Source organism: Eptesicus fuscus, chromosome 14 (assembly GCF_027574615.1).
Source record: "Eptesicus fuscus isolate TK198812 chromosome 14, DD_ASM_mEF_20220401, whole genome shotgun sequence".
NCBI lineage: Eukaryota > Metazoa > Chordata > Mammalia > Chiroptera > Vespertilionidae > Eptesicus > Eptesicus fuscus.
In genome coordinates, this window is record NC_072486.1 from 82801139 (window position 1) to 82824465 (window position 23327).

At 47.2% G+C, this 23327-nt stretch overlaps 1 protein-coding gene across 14 annotated transcripts in view; it reads left to right on the forward strand.

The window, feature by feature from the left end:
- Nucleotides 1-6078: 6078 nt before the first annotated feature.
- DNAJB6 (DnaJ heat shock protein family (Hsp40) member B6) overlaps nt 6079-23327 on the forward strand; it is a 55413-nt gene continuing 38164 nt past the window's right edge. For 3 of the 14 annotated variants that reach the window (XM_054726665.1, XM_054726666.1, XM_054726667.1), the window contains exon 1: nt 22720-22810. Coding sequence is in view for 10 of the 14 variants with exons in the window: in XM_054726659.1 (XP_054582634.1) it covers nt 20125-20189; nt 22701-22810 (175 nt within the window). In the remaining 4 variants the exon portion in view is untranslated. Of the gene's footprint in view, nt 6167-6277; nt 6486-13395; nt 13488-20096; nt 20190-22700; nt 22811-23327 lie in introns of those variants that run through there. The other 11 variants (XM_054726659.1, XM_054726658.1, XM_054726668.1 and 8 more) reach the window with 11 other exon arrangements.

Genomic DNA, 23327 nt, shown 5'->3' on the forward strand with positions numbered 1-23327 from the left:
TTGTTGAGTGTATTACATATGCCCCTTTCCCCCCAGTGCCCTCTCCCCCTCTCCTCCCCTAGACATATACTTCTTTTACATGGTGGGTGTAGGATAGTGAACAGTCACTAAGGGATAGCAATTACAATGATGGGATTTGTGGTCTCTGCTCTAGTGCATTGCTTGCACCCTGAAGAGTGGAGGGGAGGGGGAGAGGAAATTACCCCGACATTCCAAAGGTCTGTTGTCCTAGATGCAAAAAGACGATAGACAGATTCAGTTAAGGTAAAGATTGACCTTTGTCAGGGAAGATGCCCGCCTAGGACCTGACTACCTGCCATGACTGACTTTTATTTATTATTCATTTATAAAAATAATTCTTTATTATTGAAAGTATTACATATGTCCCCTCCCCACCCCCACCCCCCCAATGACCCACTCCTCTGTGATCCATCTCCAGCATGGTCGGCTTCTGATGGAATTTTCTAAATTTCCTCAGGGCAAGCAGAATGTGGGAGGAGGGAAGGGGGTGTAGGAACAAAGAACTTCGCACATGGGCCAGCACATGGTGGAAACCCCCAGGTGTCTGCTTCAGCTAGACAGGGGGAGGTGGAGACTGCTAGAAAGGCCTCAGCCCAATATTTTAAATGTCCCAATGGGAGACAGCAAGACCTAGGCGACCTATTAGGAAACAGGTGACCAAATAGTCCTCAGCCAATGAGGAGCCACAGGAGGGACCGAATCAATAGGCTGTGTTCCTGCCCTGTGTGTGATCCTGTACAATGGGCGCCTGCTCTCGAGAGTGTCAGTCAGTCTCATGTTCACCATGCTTCTGTTTCCCAGTCTGCCATTTGACATTTGGACAGGTGAGCCCTTCCTCGCATATACTAGTATAATATATTTTTATTGATCTCAGAGAGGAAGGGAGAGGGAGAGATAGAAACATCAATACTGAGAGAGAATCATTGATTAGCTGCCTCCTTCATGCCCCGCCCCCCCCACTTGGAATCAAGCCTGAAACCCAGGCAAGTGCCCTGACCGGGAATCGAACTATGACCTGGTTCATAGGTTGATGCTCAACCATTGAGCCCTACCAGCTGGGCTGTCACCCCTTTTTTGTCTAAAATCAGACCTCCCCCACCCAGCATCTTTCTTTTGTCTGTTGGATTTCTATCTATCTACCATTTAAAGCTGTTTGCCCTCTGGCTGGGAGAAGTGCAAACCATTTACTCCAAGTTTCCCTGGGTTAGGGAAGATAGGATTTTCTAGATGTTGTTTTTTAAATGTGTGTGCGGTTTTTAAAAAAAATTTATTTCAGAGAGATGAAGGTAGTGTGAGAATAAACAAGTCATCTTTTCTGTCAAAGAACAGTTTAGATGGCCGCCATTTTGGATTGCGTGACTTGGCAGCCACCATGTTGGCCGCATGGCTTGCAGCTCCCCTGGGGGCTGCCATCTTGAAACAGCAAAGGCCAACCCCTCCCTTTGAATTAGCCAATCTCAAAAGACTGTGGGCCTGAGCTCCAATCAAGAGCAAAGGACAGGTCACATGAATAAGGGATTATAAACTCAAGCAGCCCGCCTGCTTAGTGTGCATGCGCTTCCAGACCATGTGTGTACACCCTTCTACATAGAAGTAAAGATGTTTGCCTTGCTGCCTGGCTCCCGAGTATGTTTTGTATTCTACCAGAACCCCTGACTTGGGGGGCTTGCCTTATTTCTAACAGGAGAGGGAGAGATAGAAACATTGATGAGAGAGAGCTGCTTCCTGCACTCTCCTTACTGGTGATTGAGCCCAAAACCCAGGTCTGTGCCCTGACCAGGAACCAGCCACATCCTGGAGCTTGGGATGATGCTCAACCAGCTGAGCCAGCCATAGATGGCTACAAACTGCTGTTTAACTATCGTCTCAGTTTCCCTATTCCACTTGTTCTGGCTGACTACTATCCTGTCTCAGTCCAAAATGGAAAGTCTGTAGAGGGAGAAGGGAGCAAACGAAAAGGAAGCGTTATTTTTAGACCAGGACCTCATCTTTTGGAGAGAAAGGAATGGCCAGGGTTTTATCATGCAAGGCGTGGGGTGTTGGCCAGAAAATTTCAGACTGTCTAATTAAGGTTGTGTTTCGGGGAGAGGCTGAAACAGCACTCACAGGTCCGGCATTAGGTCTGAGTTTGGTGTCACGGGCTTTAGCGCAAGTAAGGCCATTTTGGGCCTGTGGCTTTTCTCTTTAACACTGCATTTACAATCTTGATAAAGATTGACAGCTGTCATTCAGGAAGGAGCTTCACCTGGAGGGAGGCAGTTAGAGGTGAGCAGAGCAAGCAGAGCAAGGATGATGGGCCAGGTACAGAAGGTCACCAGGGTGGAAAGCCCCCGGTGCCTAGCAACTGACAATGAATTGCAGGTGGGACTTCACCCCAGGGTGACCTTTCCTCCCCTAGCATATTACTGGTTTTGCCGTTTGGACCCCCTAATGCAGTGATGGCGAACCTATGACACGCATGTCAGCACTGACACACGTAGCCGCTGAGGTGGCCGCATGCCGAGGATGAAACATTTGCTGCTCCTGAGGATGAAACATTTGCGAAATAATGTTTTTTCCTCAAAGTGACACACTACCCGAGTTATGCTCAGTTTTTTGGCGAAGTTTGACACACCAAGCTCAAAAGGTTGCCCATCACTGCCCTAATGTTTCCTCCCTAAATAACATCTAGGCCTCAGTTGTATTTCAGCTCCAGATCCAGAAAAGCACCAAAACCAGACCAGAGACCCCATGGTTGCCCTCAGGGACAGCTGAATAGAATAATGAATGACCCCTTGTCCTGGTGCAGTCCACCACGCAATCAAAGGAGACCCCTGTAGGGAGCAGCTATAGGGCTAAGCATCTGACTGACCTGTGGCAGGGCCACAAACAAGTCCCAGCTTGGAGGGCAGAGCCCTCTTAGCGTAATTAAGTTTAACCTTATAGCCCTTCCTAGTTCCTTCCTAGGTAGCTAATGGGCTGTGGGAGGTGCAGCAAGTGCTGCCAAAACAAGGTGAAACTCACAAGAATATTGTAACCATGTTGACCACTTCCTTGTTTTGCTTTGACTATAAAATAAAGCCTCGGCTTGCAGGCTGGGTCTCTCTGTGTCCTCATCCAGGCATGGGAGATCCGCCGAGCCCCGGCTGTATTCTCTTGTCTGTCTTCTTTAATCCTTCACTGCCCCGCTCAGGTTCACCCTTGGCCGTGCTGGTGCGGCACAGACCCCAACTCTGAAAGAATACACCTGGAAAACTACTGAATATTCTACTGACAAAGTCCTCCTGGGACCTTCCTTAAAATCTCCACCCTTCAAACCCTTAGGATGGAGGAACTAGAGTGCTCTCTCTCTGGGTGCGGCCCATGGCTTTCCCTCCCCCTCCCTGCCCCGGCATTTTACCATTAGCTTCTTCACTCCCAAGCTCTAAGGGCTCTTCCTTTACCGCTATAACTGGTTTCCTAAGCCATTTCTTTTCTTCTTTTTAAAAAATGTATTTTATTGATTTTTTACAGAGAGGAAAGGAGAGGGATAGAGAGCCAGAAACATCAATGAGAGAGAAACATTGATCAGCTGCCTCCTGCACACCCCCCACTGGGGACATGCCCGCAACCAAGGTACATGCCCCTGACCGGAATCGAACCCGGGACCCTCCAGTCCGCAGGCCGACGCTCTATCCACTGAGCCAAACTGGTCTCGGCAAGCCATTTCTTTTAGGAATTACTTTTTCCACCTCCATGATTTACCCAATAAATGTTCACTTATAGTTTGGGTCTTGGCTCTGAATTCTTTCCTAGCCAGAACCCAAGTACCCAGGTTGAGGAACCCAGGTCCAGTGTGACCCATGGGCCTAACACCAGTGCCATTCCAAACCCTCCAACAACCCGAGGTTCCTGGACTCCTGCATGGGCTTGGCAGGGTATGTGCGTGTGTGCCTACGGGCCCCCTCGTATCACTTGCACATTTTGCTGGAGAGAAGCCTGCACCTTCTATCAGTTTCCAAAGGGGCGTGACATGAAGAACTATTATTTACAGAGGCTGTGCCAGGCCCCTAGGGAAGCACCTGCCATCAGCCTTCACATCCAGCTCGTTCTCTGCTTTTGGACGAAGCAGTCAGTCTCCCGGCTTCTCTGCTGTCCAGCCTCCCATGGATCTCAGATGTCACTGCTGGGCTTCCCTTGTTGGGCTCCACACAGGACCAACCACCTGGCCACCTTTTTTTTTGGTTAATCTTCATCCAAGGATACTTTTTTCCATGGATTTTTTTAGAGTGGAAGGGAGGGAGGGAGGATGGGAGAGAGAAAGAGGACATGAGAGAGACACATCGATTGGTTGCCTTCCAGTCGCCTGGACCAGGGTTGGGGGTTCAACCTGAGACCCTGCGGTGCTCAGGCTATGCTCTAACCACCGGGAACACCACCCAGGGCCCTCCTGTTCAAGTCCTGCTGTTCCACTTGGAGTGATGGTCCTCTGAGCTAGAGCTTCCAGTAGCACCATCTGCGCAGACATGAATTTTGGAATAAATCCTTAATCTTATCTCGAAAGAGCTTGTGTGCCGTTCCCTAGAGAGCTCCTTAAATATCTCGGTTTTTCCAGGTGTCTACCCTCTGCTCCCCAGGATGCCACTGTGTCCATCAGTACTGGCGCCTTGTTTCGTACTAGCTGGTTTTTCCTGTGGTACAGTTCACCGCACTGACAGACGTTTCAATAAATCTTTTATTTTATTTTTTTTCAGGGAGGAAGAAGTTACTTGTGGCTAGCTTACCACTTACTATTTAAAATTCATGCGTCTGTGCTGTCTGTATTTCAAGATTAGCTCACACTTGCTGTAGGGACTTATTTAAATGCAAAGTGTCACATGATAGTACTGTCAACACTGGAAGGGAAATAAAACTCCATCAACCTGCTGGCAGATATGGTGACATGTGAGTTGCCAAGCTGCATATATCTGAATGAAATTCCAGTCTCTGCTGAAATTATCTTCAGTTTTATCGTGAGATGTCCATGCTGAAACCAGATACTGTTATTCCTTCTTTTTGACCAGGCATTTACAAATCTAGAGAATTGATTGAAAAAAAAGTTCTTGTGCTAAGTGGTCATCTGCTAAAACGACATAATACAAGAAGGGTTCAAGAAACATGAGAAATATGCACGATATAAAGCAATCCTTTTTAAAAAGTTATTTTCCAATTATAGTTGACATACAGTATATCAGTTTCGGGTGGACAACACAACGAGCGACCTTTTGCTTGGAAGTGGGTTAGACTAGAACCAAGGCTATGCAAGTGTCCCTGACGCCGGAGCTGGGATCTGAAGGCCCTGGTCAGCCTCTGTCGTCAGTGGGGTGCCCGCTCAGAGGAGTGAGGACCAGCAGGTGGTTAGTTGAGAAGGTGGCTGCGAGCCAGGGCCCAGGGCCCAGCCAAGGCAGCACTCAGGGTGCAGAGGCAGGACGCAGCAGCCCTTCATTTCCTAAGGGACCTGGTTAGGTGCGGAGGGTGCTCTGTGTCACGCGGGGAGCTGGGGGGGAAGGGGGGTACAGCAGACACCTGGTCCCGGAGCCGAACTCAGACCCGGCCTCTGCAGAGACCACCGCACTGACTTCCCCGGGCCTGGCGACAGCTTCCAGTCCCACCCCGCTTCCACGGGGTCAGGGTCACGGCTTCCATTCCCACTCCGGCTCCCGAGGGTCAAGGTTCATTCTTTAGCTCGGCTCCACCTGCGCATGCTGCGCGCAAGTGTCCCCTGTGGGACCGGTGGTGACGCAGGAGGCGCAGAGGCGGCGGGACACGCGCGTGGCGCCACCCTAACGTCCAGGTGCAGGACCCCGAGACCACCGGCCCTACATCGCACGCGTCCCCGGCGTTTCCGGGCGCCGCCGTCAGGCCCCCGGGGGCGGGACTCGGCCGGAAGCAGCCCTCCGCGGCCGCAGCGCGGCCCAGCCGCCGAGAACCTTCGGGAAGGCTGGGGCGGGCGGGGCGCATGCGCGGCGTCAGGCCGGGCGGAAGTGGACGCGGCACGCCGCCGCCGCGTGACGCACTTCCTGTTTGTTGTTGGAGAAAGGAGAAAGGAAAGCGCGAGGAGCCGCCGCCGTCACCAGCGCCGCCGCTCAGAAGCCGAAGAGACCGGGCTGCCGCCCCGCCGCCTCCCCGCCGCCGGCTCCGCGTGCTGGTGAGGCCGCGCTGGGGACGGCGGCCGGGGGCCGGGGCGAGGGTCGGGGCCGGGCGGGCCGGGGGCGGAAGGCCGGCGGGGGCCGGTGTGGGGCCAGGGCCGGAGGGCCGGGCGGCCGGGCGGCCAGGCACGGTTCGGATTCCAGGCCGGTCTCGTCCCGTCTCGGGGTCCCGACCCGCGCCGGCGGTTAGCGGGGACTCGTGCGGGCGGTCGTCCGGGCCCCCGCCCCCGTCCGGCCGGCGCGGCCGCGTCCTCCCAGGAGCGGCCGAGGGCCTGCGGCGGGAGAGGCCGGCTTCTCCCCTTTTTCTGGCCCTAAAAGGTAGACTCTTCTAAAGCGGGGACGGGGTGCGTGTGACCGCGGCGCACCGAGGGCGGGCGGGGCGAGGGGACGCTTCCAGAATTCTCCGGCTTCTGAAAAGTTTGTCCCTGAGCACAACGCCGGTTTCACTTCTCCGTACCGCGGCTTATGTAACTGAAGCTTGTACCATTTTTGCCCAAGTATGGGAAGGACGCAAGGGGTACAAATGGGACACTGTCGCCTCGGAAAGGTTCTCGGAGCCTGTGCTGGTGCAGGTCAGACCCGCCACCCTCGTTCTCCGCCCGCTGGCTTTACCGCCGGAAGGAAGCCGGTGGAAAGGTCGCACCGCCCCCCCCCCGGGGGCTGCCCCGGGGCGAGGAGGCTGCCGCGCTCCCTGCGGTTCAACATTTGCATTTCAGCTGTGGATTCCTAGGGAGATTTTGTGACTAGGATCTTTTAAGGCAGCTGATTGAAAAGTTCAATGACCAAAAGAGGGTGTCATCGTAAGAAACGTTCAGACTTGTAGAGAATTTTTATGAGTTTACTTGAGCCAAACTGATGACAATTGCTGGAGCAAAAACCTCAACAGATTGAGAAAATGTTCCGGAGAATGGCAGTGTTGCACCTTATTTTTTATACATTAAAATCAAAAGAGATATAATTGGGTTACTTGAAATCCATTGGTCATAGATTAGGAAGGTGGGAGAAAGCAAAGTGGGGAAACCATGGGATTGCATAAAAAATAAAATGATATACTTTTTACCTAGGTGGGTACGGGATAGTTAACAGTCAACAATTAACTGGTTAATAGTAACAACGAGGGGATTTGTGGTCTGTGCTCTGGTCGGTGCGTGCGCTTGGAGGGGACCAGAGAAAAAGAAATTAGGTATTGCAATGGCTTGTTGACCAGGTTTTTTATCCTAGATGCAAAAAGACAACACCGGCTGAGTTAAGGTGAAGATTATTAGGGCCCGGCCGGCGTTGTTCAGTGGTTGAGCATTAACCTATATGAACCAGGAAGTCACCATCCAATTCCGGTTGGGGCGGGTTGGGGGCTTGATCCCCTTCTCCGGGGGTGCAGGAGGCAGTCAATGCTTCTCATCGTTGTTTCTATCTCTCCTCCCTTTTTCTCTGAAATCAATAAAGAAATACTAAAAAAAAAAATCATTAGGGAAAAAGACTGCCCTAGGCCATGACTACCCACCAAAAACTGCTTTTAGTTAAAAAGTTTTAATTTCTCTGAGTTTGTAAGGCCGCCACATAGGCCTCCCCTGAAATTGTCAGGTTTAGTATGTGGCCTCAGTCCACAAGGGAAAGATAAACCCGTAATTTGAAATATGTTTGGTGACTCTCCTTTAGGTGTGATCACAGTTCTTAAAAAAGAATTGTGAAGATAAAAAATGTTTAAGGAACTACATGCTGTTCTCCCCCATCTACCTAGTTCACCCACCGCCAGGTTCTCTGGGAAGTTTCATCCAACTTGTTTCCAATGATATTTCGGCTGCTGTGGGGTTAGGGCTCTGTGCATTCTGATGAAAAGGTGAGTGCACCTTTATTTACAGCTGATGAGCTGGGGTTCTTTTGGATTATGCAGAACATGCATTTGGGGAGGTGTAGAAGACAGGAAGTGGGAGGGGAAGAAATGGGCTGAGTGGAGCTGAAGATGAGAAAGTGGGGGGATTCAGAGTCTTTAAAAATGTCAGATGAGTTCAGTGTTCTCTTCAAAATGTTCTTTTGGATTTGAAAACTGTATTTGGGAGGTATTTCTGGCTGCAGGAGAGGGTGGGGAGTGTTGAGTAATACTCTGAACTGGGTGCTGGTGAGGGAACTTGTCTGATACCTGCAGCTAAGAGTCATACAATAGCTTTCCTGTTTAAGCCATCCATTTTTAAGTGGTAGAACCAAAAATATTTTCTTTTGGATAGTTTCAAATCTACAGTTGTACTGGTCACCACTATCAACAGTTTTCTACCTAGCAAACTCAAAAACCAGGTTTGGTCTATGAGGGGTGTGTGTGTGTGTGTGTGTGTGTGTGTGTGTGTGTTTTACAACTTCAGAGGGCACTTTAAAACTTGGCAAATATTTTAAATTTATTTTTTTCCGGTCTGTGTAATCTTCACCATGTCACCTTAGTGGTGTGACTGGTTCCTTCCTTGGGGGTAAAGGTCAGCTGCTATGTTGGTTAATTCTTCTGGGTGATTGCACAGCACTTCTGGTGGCTGTGCTGAGCAGTAAGTGAGCAGGATCAGCCCTTGTACGTTGATATTTTAACAGGGTTTAAAAAACCCTTTATTTCTTTTTGCCTTTTCACTTCCTAGGAAATGAGTCTAGAATTTAGGATGCTGGTGTGTTAAAAAATTGGTTGGATTTTAAATTTGTCCAGGACACCACCTCGTGGTGCAAGGCAGGTAACTGCAGGCTTATTAGTAAACTAGGATGGAGGGTTAGTGACAAGATTGAACAAATTCTGTAGTTTCTCTTTGAATAGAATTTGGGAGAACTTCAAACTTGAAAAAAAAGGGCTAGATAAGAACAAGTTGGCGAAGATAAGAACAGTGCTGGAAATGGAAAGACAATTTTAAAGCCTCGTTGGAAAAATGACACTGCATAAGCCACGTAGCAAAAATTTGATGATTTTCTTAGGTTTTGATTATAAAGTGTTTTTCAAACTTAGTATTTTTAAAAATATCTTTATTCTTGAAAGTATTACATATGTTCCCTTTTCCCCCATTGACCCCTTCTTGCCTGCCCGCCCCCCATAAGCTTTGTATTTTTAGGGGGACTTAAAATCACAGCTGACCCCTTTTGTTTTCATAGCCTACCTAAGAAGTAAATTTAAAGAACCTTTTTAAGGAGTGGAAATTAACTTCTGAAAAATACAAGTAGTTACATTTCTAAGGTTTACAGTATATGTCTAAGGAGAGAAGGTTCTGTCATGTCATTTACCGTTGGTACCTTATTTCAGAAGCTTTATCTTACCTAGGCATAACTTGGTTTTCTCACATTTTTTTACCTTATATAAAACTTGTAAGAAATTGTTGCCATTGTAAATGAAAAACAATGGCAACTGTTGCTTATGGCTGCGAGGCTGTAGAACTATTAGTATATCCAAATACTCTAGCTTTGTTAGGGTGCTGATAATCTTCGGTCCATTCTGTATGGGGCTGTTTCTGCTTAGTTTATTCATTTGTTTTGGTTTTTAGATTACACATATAAATGAAATCCTTTGGTGTTTGTCTGACTTATTCCCCCCCCCCCCCCTTTTTAGTATTTTTTTAAAAATTGATTTCAGAGAGGAAGGGAGAGGGAGAGAGAGACAGAAACATCAATGATGAGAGAGAATCATTGATAGGCCGCCTCCTGCACCCCCTCCACTGGGAATCGAGCTTTCAATCTGGGCATGTGCCCCTAACCAGAATCGAACCTGGGGTCCCCTTAGTCCGACGTTCAGTCAACTGAGCCAAACCACTAGGGCACTTACTTCTTAGCACAATACACACTAGGTCCTTACATGTCACAAATGGCAACGATTTCATTATGGCTGAGCAATTTTCCATTGTATGTCTGCACTACTGGATCTATTCATCTCTGGGTGGAAACCTAGATTGTCCAGGCTCAGGCTCAGTTGCAAGTGTCAGTTGTCTTTGGAAGAGTGATTTCCTCAAGGAAGAATGTGGTTTTGTGCCCTTTAAAATTCTCACCCTACCTTTCCCCCAGAGGCATTTAGAGTCTGCCTTGTGTTTGTGTGCGGTGCTGGGCAACCCTGTGCATTCCTCAGGCTAGGCCTTGATGTTGTGTTCCTTGGTGCCTGTAGCATTGTCCCAGCCAGAGTGCTCAGAAAGTGCTGGTTGAATTGGATCCTTCTACTTGCTTTGTCTGCATTCTGATTCCTGTTCTGCAGTTAACAGTGGGAGCCAGAGTTTAGGAAAGTTGGAAAAATATACACATAGCATACAATTTAAGTTCACAAGTACTAGAGACAGTGTTTGCCAGGTCTGTGTTCTATTTTATTTTAATGAAAGGAATCTTAATAGGTGACGCTGGTGTCCATCTTGAGTCATAAAGGAAAAACTTGCGCGTTTTAGGAAAGCTCTACGGGGGTATTAGGTTAAGAACAAAGTATTTAAGTGGATGGTCTGTTGGTTTCTGCCACCTGTGGACTTGTTCTAGGAAGTCATCAGAAATGAAGGACACCTGGGCAGCTGCTCCAGATTGGCCAGTTTCTTTTAAACTTCTTGCCTGCTTCCACTCCAGTAGTAGTATTGTAACCAGTTAGTTTGATGCCACAACATGAATTAAATACTTAAAAAAATATTTTACTTAAAATTGCCTATTTTTTGGGTTAATAGCAGTAATATGTATTTGATTAGCCATTTTTTAAGCTAAAGATAGGGACTGTGTCCAGTGGACAGTACGACCTTTTGAATCATTACTTACACAAGGTAGGTGTAGCCTGCAGGTGGTTAACAGAGAAAGGCTTTATGGAAGAAGGACCCTTCCCCTGCTTCACCTCCAGTTTCAGAGTGGAGTCTTACGGATTGGAAAGGAGTAAGGAGTTGGTGCTGTTTTTGCAAGCAGAGTAAGGTTTCTTTGATTCTAGAGGGAGAGATTGGAGAACGGTCTTGAGGGTGGAAAGATACGGTCAGTTTTGTTCAGTAACACCTATTTATGTGAATGACCAAGACAGAGTAGCAGAACGCCTCAGGATGTGGAGGTGTCTGAGGAGTTCAGGGAACTCTGCCAGGCTGCCCAGACTGGTATATTAGTAACAATTGTGTTGGGCACATATTGTATTTTTTTGTTTCCTTAAGAACATGGAGGGGACGGACACGGACATGACCACCGACTGTCCGTCGTGGCTCAGTCATGAACCTGAAGGTCATGGTTCGATTCCTGGTCAGGGTACAAGTCCAGGTTTGGGGTTTGATCCCCAGTGTGGGGCATGCAGGAGGCAGCCCCCTGATGATTTCTTTCTCATCATTGTAGTTTCTACCTTTCCCTCTCCTTTCCTCTCTGAAATCAATAAAAATATATTAAAAAAAAATGAACACGGGAGGCATGAAGGTAACCAACAGGTTAGGGATTCTGTACAGTGCTTTTCTAGTACTTCAGTGATGACACAGGAATAGCACTTAGTGATGGCGGTTTTGTTGGGGGACCTAGGCACTTTTTTTTTCTCAGTGACTTAACCTTTTGCACTCGGATGTTGAGTGTGACTCGACACGGTTAGCATCGGTAGTAGCTCTTTTTATACTCTTTGAATGTATCAATAATTTGAAATATAAAAAAATCCAAATAAGTTTGTATGAAAAGAAACTCCAGGTTTTTTTTAAAAAATATATTTTATTGATTTTTTACAGAGAGGAAGAGAGAGGGATAGAGAGTTAGAAACATCGATCAGCTGCCTCTTGCACACCCCCTACTGGGGATGTGCCTGCAACCAAGGTACATGCCCTTGACCGGAATCGAACCTGGGACCCTTGAGTCCGCAGGCCGATGCTCTATCCACTGAGCCAAACCGGTTTCAGCAAGAAACTCCAGTTTTTTATTCTACTGCTGCGCTTTGTAAAATCTGGGGTATTTAAAAAATTAAATCCCGAGTAGAATAAAGGAATTGAGAAAAAAGCAAGCAAGTGCAAAGGGCTAGACTTATTTTACACAGAATTCTACCTTCAGGAACTCTAATGATAAAGCATTTAAATGTGATAGCAATTTAATTCACCTGTAGAGGAGATAATGCCAGCTGATAGAGCTCTGGGAGTCAGAACTTCTATGCCAGGCGTTGATGCGATGGTCCACACCTGCTACAGTGCAGGCACCAGGAGGGAAGTGGGTGTGTGCACTTCAGCCTTCCCCTGACTGAGCGTCTTGGGTACTGTGTGTGCACCCTGGCTCATCGTCATATTTGTGACTATAGGCCCCGTGCAGGAAATTTGTGCATGGGTAGGGTCCCTAGGCCTGGCCGGTGATCAGGGGCCTTCCAGCTTCTGGCTGCCTGCCAGGGCCTTCCTTCATTCCGAGGTGCCCCCTTAGTGGTCAGCGCACATCTAGCGAGCAATCAAACTTTGTTCTCCCCAGGGACAATTTGCATATTAGCCTTTTATATATATAGATACCTATTTGGAGAATGCGAGTGTTGAATGGGCAGCAGTGGACCCTAGGAGTTAGAGGGGTGGTTGTTGACTAGCAGATTGGGAAGAGAAGCGCTTCCTGCTTGGTGGGGTCAGCTCTGCTGTGAGGACAGACTTCTCTGCCCCAGCAGTCTGAGGCTGAAGTAGAACTCAAGGGAAAACCAGTCGTGCTCATTGTGGCGATGGTGAATGGCTGCGGGCATCTCCTTGAGGGGAGAGTAGATTAGGGTTTGTAGAATGTAGCAGTTACTGGTGTGCAGTCACATTTTACTGCTTTGCTAATTGGGCTTGGTTACTGAAAATTCATCTTGTTGAGTGGACAAGAGGCTCTGTTTTGCTTTCCAGGTGACTGCAAGGTGCTTGTTTCAGATGCAGATGCATAGGCTAACATGCGACTGGGTGAAAGAGCCTTTTTTCAAATGGGCCTAGGAACCCTCCTTTACACAAGTTCATGCGCGTTACTAATCAGTGGACTGCCGTTTAGTTTGTGCTTGGTAGGTTGTGCTTGTACAGGCTCCTGTGTTCTTGGAGCCCAGGCTCACAGCACTCACCCTTGCAGATTGTGGGCCTGCTCTGTGCTGTTCCTGAGCCCTTTCAGAGCCCTGAGTTGCTCTCATTAATGTCGGTAGAAGCGGTATATTGACTTAACACTCTTTTCCCGGCCCTAACAACATGTGACATCCAGTGGGCATCCCCATGTCAAAGGCTGATGAGTAGACACAGTTAATGCTTGGCTTCCACTGGTCCCAACAAAGCCTTTGTAAGGTTTGGTTAAAAAAATTTTTTTCAGAAAGGCCAACAGCTAGATGGAAAATGGACCACGACCAGCAAGCAGTTTGCAGGAAGCACTTGAACATGAGGAGGAATTGCAGGACAGTCAGATCAGGCCCAGGTCAGTAATGGTTTCTGAGGGCCGGGAATTTCAGGCTAACAGTACTGGCCAGAATGGGAATTAGTGCAATCTCTAGACCGCAGGTAGGCAGTCTTTTTAAAAAATTATGTGTGCATTTTAAAAAGTTGATTTTTGGAGAGAGGAAGGGAGATGGGGGTGGGGTGGAGGAGGAGAGAAATGTGAGCAGATCATCCTGCATGCCCCTTACTAGGGATTGAACTTGTATGTGCCCTGACTGACCTGGGAATGGAACCCACAACCTTTGGGTGCATGAGATGATGCCCAACCAAGTGAGCCAGGGCTATGTTTACATTTTTTGATGCATGCATTTCTACAGCTTACCTATAGTGTTGAGAGGGCAGCTTGCACTGGAGCGCCTAGGTCGGTCTGTCTGGGCTCCTTACTCCCCATTGCTGTAATGCTAGGCTGGATATCCCGCACCTGGGCTTCAGGGTTCCCGTTTCTCCAGGGAGAAAGGAGGACAGACATAAAAGCACATTTCAGATAGTGACCAAAGAATTGACCCCCAGGCCAGTAGGTAGTGATGGTTTCTGTAGAAGTCCTGAGAGAGAATTAATTGACTAACGGAGTGAAAAGGTTATGGTGATAGACAGCAAGAACAGGTCAACCCGAATATTCATTAATTTGCTAAAGCCTTCCAAAGAGGAAAACCTTTGGAAGACTTAGGGCCTATAAACCCTTTGTGCGCCACTGTTAAGGTCACCGAGTACAGCACATACTTAAATGGCCATTGATGCACAGATGGGCCTTTAAAAAAATACATGTTTTTATTGATTTCAGAGAGGAAGGGAGAGAGAGTGAGAGAGAGAAAAACAATGAGAATCATTGATCGGCTGCCTCCTGCACACCCCCTACTGGAGATCAAGCCCACAACCCTGGCATGTGCCCTGACCTGGAATTGAACTGTGACCTTCTGGTTCATAGGTTGATGCTCAACCACTGAGCCACACCGGGTGGGCTAAAAACATTTTAAAAACTACAGTGTCATGTGTGATGAGTATGACTATTATAATGGAGGCATGTATAAGATAGAGTCCACATAAGGAAAGGTACACGGTGCTTGGGGAGGCATTCCAGGCAGGAGGAGGAGGATCAGAGCATTGCCTTGTCTGGAGTCCGCAGGTGGTGGAATCCTTTTACACCCAGGAAGGTGTGGGGGGAGTGGGGTGTTGATTTTCTGCAGAAGAGTCTGTCCCTGGAAGGTGCCATGTGTTGTAGTTTTGAGAGTACACTAAGGAAGTTTATTTTAATAATTTCACATTGTTGCAGTAAAAATAACTAGCATTTGTAATATGTGACTTTTGTGGGTCTTACAGTGTGTCCATCAACAAATCAATTTTTTTAAAATGTAAAGAATAGTAAGGGAGATAAGCATGTAGAGGAAGAATTAGACCAGAAATTGGTAAAACCTACTAAACTGTAGGGAATTGTTGGAGGGTTTGAATAACTGACTTGCCTAATGTGTGGTGTGAGTTGTTTGGCAGTGGTGTGCCTGACAGATGTGAGGGTCTAAACCAGGGCATGGGAAGCTGCTGATTAACAGGTAATTGGTTATGGAGGTTGTGGGGAAGGGTAGATCTTAGGCATGCCTCGGTTTCTGATGTGGTCAGCTGCATGAGTGGGGTGACGTGGATGTCACGCAGAGCATAGGAGATCCTGGTGGGGTGTGTCTAGCACAGGAGCTATGGTTAGGAGGCTTCAGACCATTGGCGTAGGAAGTGAAGATTGTGTAGTTGGGTTAATTGCTCCCATATTTGTTATTACCTGTTGCCCTTGTTCTTTGTTGCTGTTTTTGTCTTACACCTTTTTTTCTGCCTTTTGGGCTTTAATTGAACATTTTATATGATTATATTTTTTGTCATTAGTATTTGTTACACAGGCAGACCCTGGAGATACCAGGGGTATCAGTAAGGTGACCACCACAGTAAAAGGAGCGTAATCTTTTTGCTAGTGGAGGGTCTTGCTTTTAGCTTACAAAAAACACATCTGTGAAGTGCAGTGACGTGAAACAGCACGATGACATGGGCTTCTAAAACTTCTACGTGGTTGTCAGTTTGCACCAATGGAGGGTACATGGACGGAACACTAGCTTCCTTCAAAGTATCTTCTAAAAGCAGATATTCCTAATTCCTCCCTCCCTGCCCATCATTGTCATTCATTTCACATTCATGGACGCACACAAGCCTGTATAATCGAATAATTATTGTTGTTATGCTGGCCAATTAGGAATAAAAAAAGATTTTACTTTTTTGTTATCCTCAACTGAGGGTATTTTTTCCATTGCTTTTCAGAGAGAGTGGAAGGAAGGAGGGTCAGACAGACAGACATCGATGTGAGAGACTGGTTGCTTCTCGCATAAGCCCTGACCAGGAGTGAGGAGGGAACCCGCAACCTAGTTATGTGCCCTTGACCCAGGAATCAAACCCGAGACCCTTTGATGCTCAGGCCAATGCTCCAACCACTAATCAACACTGTCCAGGGTGAAAGAGATGTTATTTTCATTCACTTATTCTTTTTCTTTTAATACCGTACTTTCCGGCGTATAAGACGACTAGGCGTATAAGATTTTCCTGGGTTAAAAAGTAGTCTTATACGCCGGAAAATACGGTAGTCCAATATATCTAGTCCATTATATCTAATCCCATCAATATAGTCCAATATACCGTATTTTCCGGCGTATAAAACAACTTTTTAACCCAGGAAAATCTTATACGCCCAGTCATCTTATACGCCGGAAAGTACGGTATATTTTTATTGATTTCAGAGAATAAGGGAGAGGGAGAGAAAGATAGAAACATCGGCTGCCTCCTGCATGCCCCACATGGGACTGAGCCCACAACCTGGGCATGTGCCCTGACCAGGAATCAAACTGGGACCTCCTGGTTCATAGGTCGACACTCAACCACTGAGACACACCCTCAGGATTCATGTCCTTTTGACATGGCTGTACTGGTTTATTTTGACTTACTTTTAATTTTTTATTTTGAAATATCTTAGATTTACAGAGGCATTGTAAGGATGGTACAAGGGTTTTCCTGTGTGCCTTTCACCCAGCTTTCCTTACACCATCTTATGTGAGAAATTAGCATTGCTACTGGACTGTTGACTATAGACTGTTTACATCCCATCAAGTGTTAATGACCTTTTCCTGCTCCAGGAGCCAGATGGCATTTAGTGGTCTATTCTTAGTCACCTCCATGCTGGTACACTTCTCAGTCATTCCTTGTGTCTCTTGACCAGGCCTGTAATTTTTGCAGCTTCCTTCCTTTCTTGCCTGACCCATGTCCTAGGCTCTTGTATCTCTCCTGCCCCAGACGTACATGAGCGGGACAGTTACTTTTATTTCATCTACCTTCTCCCCAGGCAAAGGGAGAGACGTTCAGGTGCACACGGTCTGAGACAGTGAGCGCCGGAGTCCTGCCCTCGCAGGACAGCTGGTTTGTCCAGTGCTGTGGGGGATGCATCTGCTTATCAGTGATCAGCTCACCTCACTGAGAGGGGAGGGCGTGCTTGAGTCAGCCGGCACCTGCAGTGTGTGAAGGTGGCGATGCTGGTGCCATTGAAGATGGAGAAAAGGGAAGGTGTTTGAGATAGTTTGCTGGACACTAGACAAAGCTGGATTAATTCACTTTGTATATGGGGGTGTAGCGATGGTAATGCTGGTGATATTTCCAGTCATGCAGCTTGGAAGCTCAAGGTAGAATTTACTAGAGAATGACCAGGTGGGACCTGTTGGGGAGCGGTCGACAGATTTGGTCATGTTCTATTTGAGATGTCTGTCAGACGTCCAGATGGCTAAGGCAAGGAGCTGTCTGTCTGTTAATGCGATGTGCCTAAGAGAGACCTAGGATTGGACATACAATTGGAGAACCATTGCTAAATATATGCTATTTAAATAATGGGAGTGCCCGAGCTTTCCCAGCAGGTCTTTTTGAGGGAAGCGAGCTGGCAGGAAAGGCAGACCAGAGACTGCCTCGACCAGAAAGCCCAGTGTGCTCAGGGCTTTGGAAAGTCACACAGTACAAGCCCCGAAAATGTCTCTTGGGAAGCTAATGGGGGAGGCTGGCTCTTGATTTTAAGTAAGAGGATGCTTCAGGTGTTGGGTGGGAGCTGGCCAGGGCTGGACAAGGGATTAGAGAAGGGTCAGCATTGGCAAAACGGGTAGCAGGGTGCGATCGGTGATTGGTCTCACTCAGTTCACTTGAATTTTCTTCATGGGGTGGTCTTCGTTTAGAAAGAATCAAAGCACCAGCCTTGGAGGGCTGCCTGTGTCCAATTGGCCATGCTCACAGGAGTGCCCGGGGGCAGGAATCTCCCAGGGGGATGGTAGGTGGTTGAGCAATCACGTACTTACCACCTGGTAGGCAAGGCTTTCTTCCACCCATCTTCCCATGGCTGTACCAACTGCCTTGAGGATCTGGCTGCCACAAAACCATAATCATTTGCACAAACGTCGTACTTATTGCAAATATAAGGCGAGCAATTGGGACTTAGAGAACCTGGGTCTGGGCTTTGAAATGGTAGCAAAAATACCTAAGCATGGCCTTGACACACCAGATGACCTCTGCAGTGGGAGCTTTGTGCAGAGGTGTCTCTCTCGTTGTGACAGTGGGCTGGCATCATTCCCTGTCTGTCACTGCTAAGACTGCCCGCAGACCCGCGGCAACAGCAGCTCCAAGTGCATGTAGCCAAGTGTATCCTTAGTCTTTTGAGTAGAGCTGAAGGGATGCTGGTTTTCTGCTGCTTTCTGGCTGCTGCTGCACTATTGTGGCTGATGGCCATGTTTTTAATTCCTGAAGATTTCAGGTTGCTGGGCCTCTGGTCATAAGAATGGCTATCTCTTTTGTGGGGAGTCATTTCCAGGTTGGACTTAACGTTCTCACTGCTGACCACTGTGCTTTGAATGATGTAACTACCAGTGAGAAAAACTTTTATAATAGTTGGCTCACTCCCATATCTTTTAATTGATTGCATTTAAAACAGTTTCCCTAATACCTTATGTTGAACATATTTAAAAAATGGAAAAAACTACAGTGAACAACCTTGGACCCAGACATGCCTTCCACTAACTGTTGTGCCACATTTGGTGTGTGCCTCTCAGCTAGTTGGACTTGAATGCCAGGTTGGAGGAATTACAAGAAAATAGTAACCATATCATTTTCTCCCCCTAATTTGTAATTTAAAAAAATATATATTTTATTGATTTTTTACAGAGAGGAAGGGAGAGGGATAGAGAGTTAGAAACATTGATGAGAGAGACACACATCGATTAGCTGCCTCTTGCACACTCCCTACTGGGGATGTGCCCGCAACCAAGGTGCATGCCCTTGACCGGAATCGAACCCAGGACCCTTGAGTCCGCAGGCCGACGCTCTATCCACTGAGCCACACCGGTTAGGGCTAATTTGTAATTTTTAAAAAAATACATATTTTTTTGATGTCAGAGAAAGGGAGAGGGAAAGACAGAAACATTAATGATGAGAGAGAATCATCGATCAGAGCCCGCAACCCAGGCATGTGTCCTGACTGGGAACTTAACTGTGACTTCCTGGTTCACAGGTCAATGCTCAACCACTGAGTCATGTTGGCTGGGCTAATTGGTAATTTAAAAAACATTGTGGGATTCTACTTGGGAAATACATATTTTACTATTCTGTTTTTAAAAAATATATTTTTATTGGTTTCAGAGAAGAAGGGAGAGGGAGAGGGAGAAACATCTGTGATGAGAGCGAACCATGGATTGGCTGCCTCCAGCTCACCCCCTCTTGGGGATCGAGCCCGCAACCGGGGCATGTGCCCTTGACCAGAATCAAACCTGGGACCCTTTGGTTCGCAGGCCGATGCTCTATCTACTGAGCCAGACCAGCGAGGGCCATATTTTAGTAATCTAAGTGGCAAATTTGTAGTCTGTTCTGTTGGTTTCTTAAACATTTAATATTTGGAACTTTCATTGGTGTATTTGAGGTTATACATTTTTTTCTGAATTTCATGTTAGTTAGTTGTTCACACTGATGGCCCTTAATCAAAGATGGCCCCCCTTTCCCTCCCAGGATGTGGGGAGGCCAAGGTGTGTGGTTCCATGCTGCCGATCCTCTGGGCGAGGCACTCTTTTTCCTGGTGGCCCCAGTGTGCTGCCCAGTGCCTGACACGGGACGCAAATAAGGGACGAGGCGACAAGCTTCTGAGCATGTTGAGGCGAGAAAGCAGGATGCTCTCCAGGGGCCTGTCAGTTGCTGCTGCTCAGGTGGGCACCATGTCTCTGGCAAGTCACCTGTTAGTTTTATTTCGTTTAGGTTGGCGATTTTCAACTGGTGTGCCACAAAAACTTTTAGAAATGCAATACCAGCCTGTGTAGTGAGGGGCACTACCTCTTTCTGCTTAGATTGTCAAATAAAAACATGTCAGCCGCCAACACCATAGCCATCCAGTGTGAATGAATCAAAATTATACCTATTTTTTTTGTCAGGTTGCAAAATATGTTTTGGTGTGCTGCAGAATTTTAGTAATTAGTTTATGTGCCATGAGGTAAAAAAGTTGGGAAATCCGCTGTTCCCTGCCCTGATGTCACTGACCCTGGATTTCTAATAGCAGGACTCGTTCCAACAGCCTGTAAAACATGGTGGATTACTATGAAGTTCTAGGCGTGCAGAGACATGCCTCCGCCGAGGACATTAAAAAGGCGTAAGTAATTGTCTTTCTGAAATCGTCTGTGCGGTTGGACAGTATAGCTCTGTACTGCCTATAAAAATGGCATTCAGTGTAGTAGAACAGTCATTGTTTGCATGCCCAGATGGGGGCCGGGGTGGGAGGGAGGGATTAGGTCGCATGGTTTCCTCTGTTTCTTCCCTTGGGGCAGTGGATTCTGTTTCTGCTGGAAGTGGGTCAGAAACTTCCTGAGGATGTGAGATAATCCCAGAGAGCCTGGCATAGGACTTTGAAATGGAGTTGACTTGGCACTTGGGGAGTGTGGTGCCACAAGCATCCCGTGGGGTCTGAAAATCCCCATTGTTGGGAGACCGCAGCCTGCGCCTCTGACTGTGACTTGGATCTAATTTATTCATTAAGATGTTTTGTTGTTGTTGTTGTTGTTGTTTTTTTAAAATATATTTTATTGATTTTTTTTTTTTTTACAGAGAGGAAGAGAGAGGGATAGAGTTAGAAACATCGATGAGAGAGAAACATCGATCAGCTGCCTCTTGCACACCCCCTACTGGGGATGTGCCCGCAACCAAGATACATGCCCTTGACCGGAATCGAACCTGGGACCCTTCAGTCCGCAGGCCGATGCTCTATCCACTGAGCCAAACCGGTTTTGGCTTGTTGTTGTTTTTGATAATTTTTGTGAGCTAATTTGAGCCAAACTGCTGACGATAATTGTTGGGAAGCAAAATCTTAAGGGATTGAGAAAAATGCTGATTTTTTGAGAGAGAGAGAGGGGGGCGCGTAAACATCAATTTGTTCTACTTATGCATTCATTGGTTGCTACTTGTATGTGCCCTGAGGAACCCACAACCTTGGCGTATCAGGCTGATGCTCTAACCAACTGAGCCCTCGGCCAGGGCATCATTAGATGTTAACATAAAGGGTTCAGTTGCTTGTGAGCATGGGACATCAGGGTCCCAGGGTGACTGATATACGAATTTAGAAAATGCTAGTACTTTTAAAAGGAACAAGATGTTCCCATTTTGTGTTGTGCAGCTGAAAGAATAAATATTGACAGATTTGATTTAGCCTTATTTATTTTAATATATTTTTATTGATTTTAGAGAGAAAAGGAGAGGGAGAGAGAGAGAGAGAATCATTGGTCGGCTGCCTCCTGCACGCCCCGTACTGGAGATTGAGCCCACAACCTGTGCCCTTGACTGGAATCAACCCAGGACCCCTCAGTCCACAGGCTGACGCTCTATCCACTGAGCCAAACTGGCTAGGGCTAGCCTCATTTATTTTTAATGAAGAAAATTGCAGCCATGGGTGGTGTATGTTCTTAGAACAGTCCATTCTGTGGACTTATCCTTGTTCATGTGAGATGATTGGGAAAATTGTGAGGCTGTCCTCCCCCTGAGAAAACCCTCAGTACTGTGTGTGCTCACAGGCCCTCCTCGTGGTGGCCCCTGCTCCTGCTGCTCAAGCCCAGGACCCTACACTCCGTAGGCCTTGACTCAACATGCAGTCGAACCTACCTGTGTGGGTGCATTTTCTCATCCTCGCATGGCTTGAATCGGCTCTTCTCTCCAGTTCTCCGAGTGCTCTGTCATTTTTTATGGAGGGCTGAAGCCCTTTAAAGGGTTGGGTCAGCTTCTCCATGATCAGATCCACGAGATGTGAGAATAAAGCGTCATGATAATAACTTGCCACATGTTAAGAGGATTACCAGGTTCTTGTTCTGGTCTTAGATTTTAAAGGGCACCCTCCCTCCCCATTTAATGTCCTCATACTAAGTATATGCTACTTACATTTAGCTAGTATTAGACAGGATTTGTTTGTTTGTTTTGTTAATCCTCACGAGAGGATATTTTCCCATTGATTTTTAGAGAGTGGAGAGGGAGGGAGAGAGGGAGAAAGAAAGGGGGAAGCATCCATGTGAGGGAGACACATCGATTGGTTGCCTCCCACACATGCCCTGACTGAGGCCAGGGATCAACCTGCAGTCCAGGTACATGCCCTTGATTGGAATTAAACCATTGACTTTTCCATCTGCAGGCACATGTGCTCTAACCATGGGGAACACCTGCCATGGCAGGATATTTTAAAATTTAAAAAGCATGTGATTTTCATGTTACTTGACCCCTTGGAACTGTGTGACCTTGGCCATAGACTTACCTCCAGAATGGGATGGCTTTGAAGAAGACATGGACTACATGACTGCTGTGGCTGAGACTGCCTCCCTGTGAGGAACGAGAATGTGAGGGCAGGAGGACAGTCGTACGGCAGCCTTTTAGTGCTCAGTGAGCAGGGCCGTCTCAGACTCACATCTGGGCCCATGCTGTGCACACTTCGTCCTCGCAAGTTAACACTTTTCTACTGATAGAGATCGGTGTGTATTACGTTCTCTGGGTTTTAGAGCTACTTAATTTGGTTCTGAATGAAAATGGGAGTTTGTAGCTCTGAAGCCATTTTCTTGTCTCATTCTGTTTCAGAGACTATTGGATTTTTGGACTTTGGTTGTGATCAATACCTTTTTACTCTTTGAAGGTATCGGAAACTGGCATTGAAGTGGCACCCAGATAAAAATCCTGAGAATAAAGAAGAAGCGGAGAGGAAATTCAAACAAGTAGCTGAGGCGTATGAGGTGCTCTCTGATGGTAAGTGACCCCAGGGCAAGACCTCACTGGGCAGTGGGTGCCCGAGAAGACGACTTTCGACTTTCCTCATAAGGTTGGACCCCGGTCGGTCGAGAGCATAGGTATTGAGTGCTAATGGAAGTCAGGTCCATTCGCCTAGTTTCATGAGTCATGCTAAAGCTTAGCTGCTAACAAAATCCAGTCCACAGTTCTTGGTGAAGAGGAGACGTGTCTGGGTTCTGGGGTAGTGGAACTCTATAAGGAATCCGGAAAACCACTGGTCAGCCTTGCCAGGAAGCAATACTAGATAACCTAGTGTGAGTCAAGGTGGAGGCATTTGAAAGGGTAGAGGCTGATTCACTGACCACGGGGTGGATGCCAGCTCCACGTGTCTGCATAGGTCAGGGTCACTAATTTTTTTTATTATTAACCTTTTGCACTCGGATGTCGAGTGTGACTCGACACGGTTAGCATCAGTAGCAGCTTGAGAAAAAAGCAAGCGAGTGCAAAGGGTTAAATACTAGAGGCCCGGTGCATG